The 12,707-nt window shown below is 45.0% G+C and overlaps 1 protein-coding gene across 1 annotated transcript in view; it reads left to right on the top strand.

Annotated features, from left to right (window-relative positions):
* Positions 1–12,707, top strand: part of LOC119970433 (dmX-like protein 1) — a 332,281-nt gene that overhangs the window by 305,102 nt on the left and 14,472 nt on the right. The window contains 2 exon segments of the mRNA XM_038805043.1: positions 561–621; positions 11,079–11,206. Coding sequence (XP_038660971.1) covers positions 561–621; positions 11,079–11,206 — 189 coding nt within the window.

Below are 12,707 nucleotides of genomic sequence, written 5' to 3'. Positions count from 1 at the left end.
AACTTGTGTCCCATCTTCATACTTGTTAAAACATTACAGTAAACCTTTTGGTGGAAGTGATTAGTGTAAATGGCCATCTTTTCACATGCTTGGAGTGAGTATGTTTGAAGAAATGTCATTCAAAATGCTGAGAACCTGAATGTTGCATTGTATCAACTGTGTAATAATGCACATTCTTAGTCTATGTACTGGTTCCGCAAAGCTCACTGACAATGCTTTATTGACTTATATTCTATGAATTAGAAATAAAGACCCAATATGTTGTATAACTTGCACTTTGGATAGGTGCAACTTGGGACATGTCTTTAGTACATAGAAATTTCCTTGAAGTTCATCTTCCAAAGAAAAATTGCAAAAACAGAGTCTAATTTAGATGTTCTTGGTGTAGGTCGCGAAATAGATCTTCACGTTTAACGTAGCAGTACACTTTTTCAATTTGGCTGTCAAATGTGGCATCTTTAGCATGCTCATACTTGTTGCGCACCTAAAGGATTTGAAATAAAATTAAATGTTGCTACACGTGTTTTCAGTTTAATAACGTGCACTGTTCACTTTGGCAGATGATCAAGAGGAATATGAATAATGCCAGAAGGATGGCTTCACATCCAACACTACCTTATTGTGAGTGTACATACAAAATGTTTGGCACTGTTATTGAGGGTCAGAAGCTAATAATAATGTGATATACTTTTGTTACTAAGCTACCTTCTGTTGACCTGAGTTGCACAAATGTCTTCTGCTGTAGTTAATTTTCAGCTGAAGATTAAAAATTTAGACTCCGAACTGCTTTGAAAAATAAAAAAATTGAAGTAAGCATCTTATTAAAACCCAGAAAATGCTAGAAATGCACATCAAGTCTGGCAGCATCTGGGGTCTTCAGGTTTTGACGAAAGATCATGGGCGAGATTCTTCGCAACTGCGGAGAATTGTAAAGGCTGCCGTGGGACAGGCCGTGACCCACGGCAGCCTTCATGCCCACTTCCGGGGACGATTCTCCCCCCCGGGCGGGGCTAGGAGCTCGGCCCCATGCGTCACAGCGGCGCGGCTTGACGACGATCGTCAAGGCCGCACGTCAAGCGTCACGTCGGCCGCGCATGCGCAGGTTGGACAACGCCAACTCGCACATGCGCAGTTGCCGTCTTTTCCCTCAGCCGCCTCGCAAGACGTGGCGGCTTGATCTTGCGGGGCGGCGGAGGGAAAAGAGTGCATCCGTTACGGACGCACGGCCCGCGATCGGTGGGCACCGATTGCGGGCCTATGTCCCCCCCTTGGCACAGCCGTGGTACAGCTGTGCCAATCGGGCCCTCAGATGCCCCAAACAGGCATCTGGCGCCCGTTTTACGACGGCAGCGAGCAGGTGTGTTTGCTGCCGTGTTGAAACGGGCGTGAAGGCCCGGCCCATCGGCCTCAGAGAATTTTTTTTTTTTTTTTTTAATAAATTCAGAGTACCCAATTATTTTTTCCAATTAAGGGGCAATTTAGCGTGGCCAATCCACCTACTCTGCACATTTTTGGGTTGTGGGGGCGAAACCCACGCAGACACGGGGAGAATGTGCAAACTCCACACGGACAGTGACCCAGAGTCGGGATCGAACCTGGGACCTCGGCGCCGTGAGGCGGTTATGCTAACCACTAGGCCACCGTGCTGCCCTCGGCCTCAGAGAATTGCCGCTCGCCGTAAAAAACGGCGAGCGGCGATTCATGGCGTGGGTCGGGCGTGGAGGGGGAGAAGAACGGGAGGGCGTGAAAAATGTCGGGAGGCCCTCCCGCTATTCTCCCACCCAGCGTGGGGGGCGGAGAAACGCGCCCCATGACCTGAAACGTTAACTCTGACCCAGATCTTCCAGCTGGCCATGAAGTTTTCCGCGCTCTGACTGAACTTTTCATTTTCAGTCGGGACTTATGATCCCAGTCAAATCATAATTGGGCCAGTGCAACCTCTTCAGACAAGTCCAACGACTGTAGGAGAATGAAGGAGAGGACATTCCCCATTTTTGCAGCACTAGCCCCTTTAAGCCCTTTAATTAATGAGTTTCGGTTGATGAAGGGTGGGTGGTTAGACAGATGGGGGAGGCATTGTGATCTGGGGCTTGGTGGTGGGATAGAGGTTCGCATCGGGAGTTTTAGTTGGGTTGGAGGAATGGGAGAGAGCGTTGGATAGGCCTGGGGTGCTGGCATGGTCGTTAGACGTGATGGTGAGAGCACGAGTCCAGTCGATTGGGGGGAGGCACTGATAATCCAGTCAGGTTGGGGTGGGAGGTCTGTTTGAAAGGTTAGGTAAGGTTGGATTCTGTGGTTTTTGTTCTGGGGATTGTCAGTTTGGGGTGGATTCTGATGTTCAGTTCAGCTGTGCTGGATTATTTCAGGATCAGATTTTAAATAGAACATAGAACATTACAGCGCAGTACAGGCCCTTTGAATAGTTTAACATTTCCAGGTTAATTATTACAGATAACTACTATGTGCCTGGCTCAAATCCCTGAATCTGAGCTTGATGTTGGAGTCGATACCCTGCCGACTACGCCAGTTGTAGGCTATTGACTGTGTCAGTTGAGGGATTTTTAAACCATCAATTCAAGGTTACCAGCTGAACTTGCGATACTGGAACTCGGTATAAATTTAAGTTAAAACTTGTCAGGTGCAAATAAGAATTGCTTTATTTGTCTTCTATTGATTACAACTTGAAAGTCATTTAAAAGGCAATTCGTAGACAATTTGAAGCTTTCAAAGAATCACAGGAATTATCTTCTTCGGCAAACGGCTCGCAACATAACTTTTAAAAGTCAAAGTCTGAAGTCAAGGTCTGAAAATGAAATATGAATACAGCGAGACAGTGAAGAGTTCAGATCAAAGTATAGATGCTTCTAACCTACCAACAAAAACTATCCAAAAACTAACCTAAAACTAAACCCTAAACCTAAAACCTAGCCTCTCTCTCTCTTTCTCTCCCTCTCTAACCTCTAACCTAAAATGGCGGCAAAGTCGTCTTCTGTTATACTGTTTCATATCTGTCTTAAGTCATCTGATCACACCCCAATATAATCCTAATTGGTTTGGGTTAGACTCAAACACATTTGATTTGATGGCAAGCCGTCCATCTTCAATATGTAACATTACTTCTAATTGTTGCCTATCTGCATACTTGTGCATGTTAAAGAATGCGATATTGTGCTTTATCAAAGCCAGCAAAAACTGGTTTTATGCTGACCTGACTACTACAACAATGGAGACCTCATGCTATCTCGTCATGCCATGCTGGACATGATTCCAAAAATATAATTCAAACTGTCTATTTCAATCTAGTAAAGTAAATTATGCTGCTTTTATAAAATTGTTGTTTTGAGAGTGCTGGAATCAAATATATTTGATTCGATGTTCTAACTGTCCATTTATTTATTTTTAAAAACAAGGCAACATAGTCTAAAATGTTTCAGCTTGTATAAATTATGGGATGTGATTCACCCTAATCTCGAATGGTGTGAGAACAGTAGAACCCTCACTCCTGCCACCTCGTTGCCATGGATTCAGCCCTTGTCCTTGGAGAAATGTCATGAAAAGTGTTTGTCTTATCAGACTTTTCTGTTACTTTAAAACTATGTCAATGAGTTTGCAAAATATGTGTTTTCTTTCTAATCCTTAATTTTAAAATGGGCTTAATATTTACGCTTAAACAGCTATCTTTTATCTATATTAGGTGTATTAGAAATACCTGGCTTCTACAATCAGCCCATTGGAGGTTCAAATTTCCTGGGCAATCATAGTACACGTATGTGTGTCTAGTCTATCAGAGTCTCTATACACAACACAGACAAATTTCACACACTAGACATTTCAAGATTTGGGCCAATGTTTTTCTCTCTCCTGAGATGTTTACAGACGTGTGTACATCCAGAATTGTCTGTGTTTATTTCTGATTTCCAGCATCTGCAATATGTTGCATGTTTGTATTTTGAAGTATTGCTAACTTAATTAGAGTTTGTGGGTCTGAAAAGTTTTTAATTCTGATAATGAAAAGGGCATTAATAAGCAACTCCAAAAAAGGTTATTATCCAGGATGGGGACTCTTGAAGTTAGGGGTAATATGTCAGCATGGAGAGAAGATTGTTAAAGGATAGAAAGCAGCAAGAATAAATGGGAAAACTTCAAGTTGGCAGGCAACAATGATCAGTGCTGCAGCCTCTGATATTTACGATCTATCATCATGACTTAATGGGGGCTGAGAGTACTTTATCTATGTTTCCTGGCAATATAGATCTAAATGGGACAGTGAGCTGGGAGGAGGACTCAAGGTAGCTACAAAGAGATATAGACAGTTAAATGGGCAATAAGATAATAGGTGATGTATAATGTGGGGAAATGTAAGGTTATTTATTTTGGGAGGAAGAATAGAAAAGCAGAATACTTATTAAATGCTGATGAACTATTAAATGTTGAAGCTCAGTGAGAGTTTGATGTTGTTGTTCTCATCACAGCTAACATGAGGATACAGAGGGAATTGGAAAAGTAATTGGCTTGTCCTTTATTGCAGCGGAGGTTGGAGGATAAGATGAGGAACACTTGCTACAATCTTGCTCTTGGTACAGGGCTTGATGAAACTAGATTGGAGAACTTAAATGCACTTTTGGTCTCCATACCTATGGAAGAATATGCTTGACTTGAAGGGGGTGAAATAAAGATTCTCTCGACTGATTCTTGTGATGAAAGGGTGTCCTATGAGGAGAGATTGAGAGTGGATCTAGACATACTTGAGTTCAGAAGAATGAACGGTGGTCTCATTGAAGCATATAAGACTCTGAGGGGGTTGGGAGATGCAGAGAGGACTTCCGGTGGTGGCCATGGAATGAGCGGTTTCACATTTGGCATCTTCCGTGGGATTTTTTGGTCCTTTCCCCGTCTGAGGGACAAAGCTTTGGATGGAAAGAGATGTAGGAGAGTTTGGAGAAGGTTGAACGCCTCTGGTGTGGTTGGTGGATGGAGCCACAAACTAGGAGTGGATCGAGAAGAAAGGAGCTGTTGGAGCGTGAGAGTCTTCATGGCGTGCCACAGGTTAAGAGGGCAAAGGGCCTGTTCTGCCTGCCCAGTGGTCAACGGAGCAGCTGGTGGATTTTTGAATGCTAAGTTCAGCCAGCAGGGGAAGGAGGTCCTGGCCAAAGTGGTAGAGCCTGTTAAAGCAGGTATTTGAAAGAGTGGGGCAGAGACTGGAGTCTCAGGGCTGGGCGATCCAGAAAGTGGAGGAGGCGGTGGGGGAGCATGAGGAACAGTTGGCCTCGTTGGTGGCCGAGGTGGGGGTGATGTGGGAGACACAGAAGAGGCTGAAAGAGAAGGTGGAGGATCTGGAGAACCATTCCAGAAGGCAAAATCTGAGGATTGTGGGGATACCTGAAGTTATCCAAGGTGTGGAGGCCGGCACGTATGTGGCCAAAATGTTGGAGGAGTGGATGGGGGAGCGGGCCTTTGACTGACCCCTGGAGGTCGACCGAGCGCACAGTGCGCTGATGCACAGGCCGCAGCCAATGGCAATGGTGGTGCAGTTGCACCGCTTTCTGGATAAAGAGAAGGTTCTTCGGTGGGGAAGGCAGATGAGGAAGTGTACTGGGAAGGGAAAGAGCTAACCGAAGATCGAGACCTGGGTGCTGCACTGACGAAGAGGAGGGCCGCGTTTAATTGCGCCAAGGCTGCCTTCTTCAAGAAGGGGGTGAAGTTCGGGGTTCCCTACCCGGCCCGCCTCTTGCGACTTTCCAGAAGCATGAATATTATTTTGGTACGCCAGATGGAGTTCCTGAGAGACAATGGACTGGCCAGAGAAAGAGGACATTGAACTTTGGAGGAGTTTGTGAGGTGATTTCTCTGTTCTCGGGAAACTTCTCCCCTTGAAATGTTCTTTTGGTTTAGATGGCAGGGTGCTTGGAGTGCACCTTTTCTGTTTTTTGGGGGGGATCGTAGATGGCGGGAGGGAGAGGGGGGGTGAAGGAGAAAGGGAATTGATGGGGTTGGGAGTAGGGGGTTCAGAGGCCTTGGGTGGGGGCCGCCAAGCTAGCCGGGCGGGCTAGTTAACGGGAGTGCTGTGAGAGGTTGTCAGGAGATGGGGTGGGGGGAGTGTATGGGGTTGCTGCTTTTGCGGGGAGGGGTTCCTGTGTTGCAGCTCGAAAGGGAGTGATGACGATGGACATCAGAGGGTGTGCCGAGAGGTTCACGTGACATGGGCTGGCGTTGGCCCAAAAAGGTGTATGGTTGATCGGCATGGGAGAGGGACAGGGAGCCCCCAAACCACGGCAGGGGAGGATGGCACGGAGCCCTCCAACCAGGTTAGTCATGTGAAACGTGTGGGCCGGTCAAACAGTCGCATGTGTTTGCGCACCTGAGGAGGCTGAAGACGGACGTTGCTTTTTTACAAGAGACACACTTAAAGATGGGGGATCAGACGAGGTTGAGGAAAGGGTGGGTGGGGCAGGCTTTCTACTTGGGACTGGGCATGAAGACGAGGGGGTGGCAGATTTGGTAAATAAGCGGGTAGCATTCAAGGTGGGGAGATCCAGGAGGGGGAGGTTCGTGATGATGAGCAAGAAGCTGGAGGGGGTTGCTGGTGGTCCTGGTAAACATTTAAGCCCTAAATAGGAATTATGTTGATTTCCTGAGGCGGGAGCTGGGGAAGATTCCTGACCTGGACGCACTGACTGATCGGGGGGGGGGGGTAGGTTTAACACTGTCACAGAGCCACACTTGGACCTGTCGAGCCCGAGGTCGGGTAAGGTGTCGGCAGTGGCGAAGGAGCTGAAATGGTTTATGGGGAGAGGGGAAGGGAGGCAGGACCTATGGAGGTTTGGAAGGCCAAGGATGAAGGGGTTGCTGGTGGATAAATAGGTGTGCGAGCGGGTGAGAGCCATCCGGGGGTATGTGGAGCTCAATGACATGGATGATGTCAAGGCCGCCACGCTGTGGGAGGGCAGAACAGACAGTGACGGTAAATCTGGTGGAAAAATTCTGAGGATGGACAGGAGGTATTCGGAGGCACCGGAGGCAGAGCTGCTGAAGGAGAGGCAGAGATACAGATGGAGTTCAGATTAGTGTCCACAGGGAAAGCGGTGAGGCAGCTGCCAAGGAACAGTAGGGCAATACACAAGTATTGTGAGAAGGCGAGTAGGATGCTGTCCCACCAGCTGAGGAAGCAGCAGGAGGTGGCGAGGGAGATTGGTAAAGTACGAGACAGAAAGGGGGTTGTTGGATCCAGTGGGGGTGAATGGGGTGTTTACAGGAGATTTATGAGTCGGAGCCCCAGCTGGGAAGTGTGGCGGGGGGGGCATGCAGCGGTTCATGGATGGGTTGGAGTTTCCCAGGGTGGACGAGAGGTGATGAGAGAGGTGATGGAGAGTGGAGCCGATGCAGGCAGGAAGTACCCAGGCCCGGTGGAGTTTTATAAAGTTCTGGCAGGGGGGTGAGTCAGATATTCATGCATTTAAATGATATGATCAAGACACTCGTTAGCAACCCGGTACCTTGCTGCAAGACATGGAAGTGAGAAAGGGAAACACAAGATCTCATTTGTTCTCAGTTCACCTTTTAGTATATGACAAATCCTGCATTCACAACCACTATAGAGCATTACTAGCTTGTATAGTTACAAAGCAAGAATAAAAGTATTCAATAAATCAAATTAAGTAGCAAAGTCATTTTTGAAGATTTTATGTAACACAATATGCAACTTAAAAACCTACAAAAAAATCTTGATGGAAAAGGTAAATAAACATGATGCAATAAGATGTTAATTCCTTATTCCACCGTTGTTGAAGAGCATTGTTTCAAAATTTGAATTGTTACAATGTATTTTATAACCTCCATAACAATTCAGAAATCTACTCAAACTGTCTGCTGCAGCACAGAGTTAAGATCTTTTCACCCTCAATATGTATTCAATATGGCATAATTAATGGTCGCTAATTTCAGAAATATGCTTTTTGATGTATGAGTTATGTGACCATGCAATTTAGCAGCTGGGAAATATACGCAGCAAAGAAGGACTCTGAAGAAGTATTCCAATTATTCGACCGAGTATGATATGGCATGGCACAACATAACCCAGATTAATTAATGTTTCTCTGTTCATGTACATGAAAACCTAGTCAAATTTAATTTGGCTGTCACTTTTTTGGTTTGATATGATTCATCATGGAATTGGGAATAGAGGTCACAATTTCAAAGTTTGTTCATAATGTTAAACTCAAATGTAATAAGTAGTGAGACAATATCAACCCTCAGGAGAAAACAGGTGAGGTGGCAGATACATAGATGCCATTTAATGCAGAGATGTGGGAGGTGATGCATTTTGCAAGGAAATATTAAGATAGGCAATATCAACGAAATAGTACTACAGTAGTCCCCCGTTATAACGCGGGTGTTGGGGTCCAAGACAGCCACCCGCGTTGCATCCGAGCCGCGGATATCCACGATGGCGATAATAGGTGAATGAGAGGAAACATTGCTGACTGTGTAAGAATGTAAGAATGGAAGGGCGTTTTAAATAAAAAACACCAAAGTTCTTTAAAGTTTTTAATTTATTATAAAATACCACTCAAAAAAATATACAATAAAACATAAAATAGCACTTACAAGCAGATTTTTAAAAATCATTTCAATGACATGAAAAAGTCTGTGAGTTTCTTCTGGCACATACCCTTCCTCATCTTGACTTGTGCTTGTCTCTGGAGGTTCTTCAGGTGTAGTATGTATATGGGGTCGAAGTCCTGTTGCTCTGTGTATTCTATGAGCCACTTCAGGTTGGTGATGGCATCCGAGTGGCTCTTTGCTGCAACTGTGGGCTGGGGTTCTTCTTCTGCCTCTTCTTCTGCCTCCTCTTGGATGACCTGGTCGATGATCTCCTCCTCTGTAAATGTTTCTGTGGGTGTCATGTCGACCTCTGCGGCTGACCACCTGTTCACCCAATCCCGGAGTGTTAGGTTCTCAGCCAGGTCCTCTAGCCTCTCCTCAGCTGCCCTGGTCTCTGCTTCAGTAAAGCCTAGGAAGCCCTCTTCTTCTGGGTCGTGTTGTGGGAGTGCTGCTCCTGGGGCCTTTTTCCAGCAGTTGGCGATGGTCTTCTCTGTCACAGCTCCCCAGGCCTTCCCTGCCAGATAACAGGCATCCTTGATGGTGATGGCTTTCAGGTAATCTGGGACAGTGAGAGGAGAGTCTATCATTTCCAGGATCAGTTCTTTTTTGTACACAGACTTGAAAATCTGAATGATGCCAGCATCACATGGCTGGATCTTGCTGGTGGTGTTCTTTGGGAGATAGAGCACTTGGATCTGCCCATCCCTGGTCTTGAGAACATCTCCCTGAGGGTGGGCTGAGCAGTTGTCCAGTAGGAGTGTGACCTTCTGCGGTAAGTTGCGGGCACTAAGGTGGTCCCTGACACTGGGTACAAAGTGCTTGAAGAACCACTCCTCAAATAGGGTAGCTGTCATCCAGGCTTTGCCAGAGTTTCGGTACGTGACGGGTAGGTTCTCCATGTTGATGTGGTGAAAGCATCTAGGAGACTTGAATTTGCCCACAATCAATGGCTTCAGCTTGTGTGTTCCTGTGGCATTGCTGGCAAACAGGATGGTGAGCCTGTTCTTGGCTTGCTTGAACCCCTGAGTCTTGTGGGCATCATCCTTGACAGCTAGGGTCTTGTCAGGCAGCATCTTCCAGTAGAGCCCTGACTCATCTGCACCATGTAGTCCTTGAGGATGTCCGGAAAGGCTTCTGCTGCTGCTGAGTCGGCAGATCTCTGTTCACCACTGTTGGTAACTACACCTATCCCATGTCTTTTCTGGAACCGATGAAGCCAACCCTTGCTGGCTACGAAATTGGTGTCCTCTGGGTGGAGCTGCTGATGGAACTTCTCAGCCTGAGTCCTGATTATAGGTCCAGATAGGGGGGTGCCACCAGACTGTTCCTGGACAAACCAGGCGAACACAGCCTTCTCCAAGTTAATGTCACTAGCGGTCCTTGCCTTTTTCCTGGCAAGCCCTTCACTCTCAGAGACTGTCTCAACATAAATTCTCAAACTGTCCTCATCTTTCTCCCACCCACGGAGGGTTGACTCCGGTACACCAGTCTCTCTGGATAATTTTGCCTTTGTTTCGCCGTTTCGAATATGGTCTATCAAATGTATCTTTTCCTTTACTGTGTAAGACTTGCGCTTCGGCATTTGGTTTTTAGACGCTTTCATTTTAAAATGGTTGGGGATAGAAAACTGTTACTTTAATCACCAATCATCGCGGCTATTTCGTTTTTAGACGCTTTCATTTTAAAATGGTTGGGGATAGAAAACTGTTACTTTAATCACCAACCATCGCGGCTATTCATCGCGCCTAAACGGGCTAATCATCGCGGCTGATTGGCACTCGAATGAATGAAAAAAAAGTTCACCAGCTTAAAAAGGGGTTGTTTCAAAAAGAGTGAAAAAAGTTGGGGTCCATAGGCACCTCCGCCGTATATCGCGAACCGCGGTATTGAGGGGTGCGGTATAACGGGGGACTACTGTATTATAACCCTGCATGGAACTCATCCAGCTGGGGATGATTGTTCCCTAATGCTGATCGGGTTGTGAGTTAACCAGCACTCGTGCAACATGTCAGCTGCTCTAGCAGCTAACAAAGGATTAGGACCCTGAGAAGTGTAACCAGGTCCTGTGTAAATACTGCTGTTATAGTGAATAAATGTCTTTCTTATGAACTCTTCGGACTCCCCTTTGCTGTTTACTTCAGGTATAATTTTCAAAATTGTGTAAGTCCACCAGTCTTTGAAGGTGGCAGGGCAAAAGTTGAGAACATTGTTAAAGCATATGGGATGCCTGGCTTTATAGACAGAGATATAATGTACAAAACCATAGCTATATACAATACTGGTTAGGCCTTACCGAGGTACCGCACTTCAGGAAGTATTTCAAGTCCTTGGAAAAAGTGCAGAATTAAAAAAACTAAATGTTCTTGATAGTTAATATTTTGTGTTTTGGCTTCATACCTTTTATAAGTTGTGGATTTTAAGGAAAGTATTTGTCTGTGCTAAATAGTTAACCAAATATTATTTCTGTGATGATTTAGATCTCACTGGTGCTCAGGATGGTAGTGTTCGAATGTTTGAGTGGGGTCACTCACAGCAACTAGCATGCTTTCGACCTTCTGGTAATTCCAGGATAACCAGAATACGATTTAATCATCAGGGTAATAAGGTATGCTATCTGAGAAAGAGAGCCTGCAGATGATAAGGAAGTAAAACGTATTTGAAGTTCCATAAGTTTTTTTATATTCATACATAATTATGTGTATATTTTTCTTCATTTTGTCATCACACAGATGACTATGACTATGAACACGACTATGTTCATGAAGGTCAGAGGTCATGAATTGTGAAATACAATTAATGTGGACATTCTTAAATGCAAAGTAACCATGAAAGCCAGTGGATCGTTGTATATCCAACTGGGTTGTTGAGCATTAAACCTATTTCTTTTGCCCCTTCCCCTCAGTTCTAACAATAGTGTTTGTGGATTTCTTCATTATCCTTTTCCTCTTTTCAATCATACCGAAACATCCCTCAGGCCCCATTTTTTGACCTACCTGATCTAAGCAAAAGCAACTCCAGGAATGGCTTCTCTCATCACAATTACTATACCATCATGAGCCTCCTAAGCATTTACCCTTACCACAGAATAATACAGCACAGAAGAGGCCCTTCGGCCCATCGAGTCTGCACCGACGCATGAAAAATTCCTGACCTGCAAATCTAACCCATTTGTCAGCAATTGGCCCATAGTCTTGAATGTTGTGAAGTGCCTTCGACACTTTTGCATCTGCATGCTTCCCTTGGCAACATTATCCACCACTGTGGGATGAACTTCTACTTTAGTATATTGGTTACTTCCATCTCCAAATCGTCATGTGCCTCTGGCACTATCACAACTCATCCCTCGGTGAACTCCAATCATTTGCCTCCTCACCAGACTCAATTACTACATTGCTTTCCTGCCCTCGAACTTCTGTTGCCCAAACTCGAACTTCTATAAATTTAAGCTGATTCAATACTGCTGTAGTTAAGCTATTCTGCTTTTATTCCCATTTGCTTATCACCCCTTTCTTGGTGACCTGTGTGGACTCCTGATTTTCCCAATGCGTTAAACTATTATCTTGTGTTTAAATCTCTCTGTGAACTTAGTCCTTTTAACCTTCCTTTTCTAATCCTATAATCAATACTTTTCACACTCACTATTCCATTCTTCTGGTGCATCCACCCCTCCATTGGAAATTATGCATTTGCAGCATAGATCTGACTTTTTCAAATTGTCTCCCTGATTTTACCACCTACTTCTTCACAACTTTGCTTAAAATTCACCTGCTTTGGGAATTTCCACAACTTGTAATTATCACATCAGGGGCTCTAAATTCACAGTTTTTATGACTGCTCAACAATGTTATTATAGGATTACTTGCCTTTGATGTGGAGTTATGAATAAGAGTTTGTTTCTATATGGGATTAGACACTTGAGATGTAATGGCCTTGAATGGGCTTTTGTGAATAGGAGTATTTTTTAAATTCTAGTGAAGGTTGTAATGGCGAATTAAACCTTTATTTTATTGCCACATGGTCCCCAAGGTCTGTCCGTGGTGGGTACCGGGTGAAATGGTGATAATTACAAGTTGTGGAAATCATTCATAAAGAGTCTTTGGAATAAT

The sequence above is a fragment of the Scyliorhinus canicula genome, chromosome 8, assembly GCF_902713615.1.
Source record: "Scyliorhinus canicula chromosome 8, sScyCan1.1, whole genome shotgun sequence".
In the NCBI taxonomy this organism is placed as follows: Eukaryota; Metazoa; Chordata; class Chondrichthyes; order Carcharhiniformes; family Scyliorhinidae; genus Scyliorhinus; species Scyliorhinus canicula.
The sequence above is the reverse complement of the archived record's forward strand: the minus strand, read 5'-3'. Positions and strand labels throughout refer to the sequence as shown.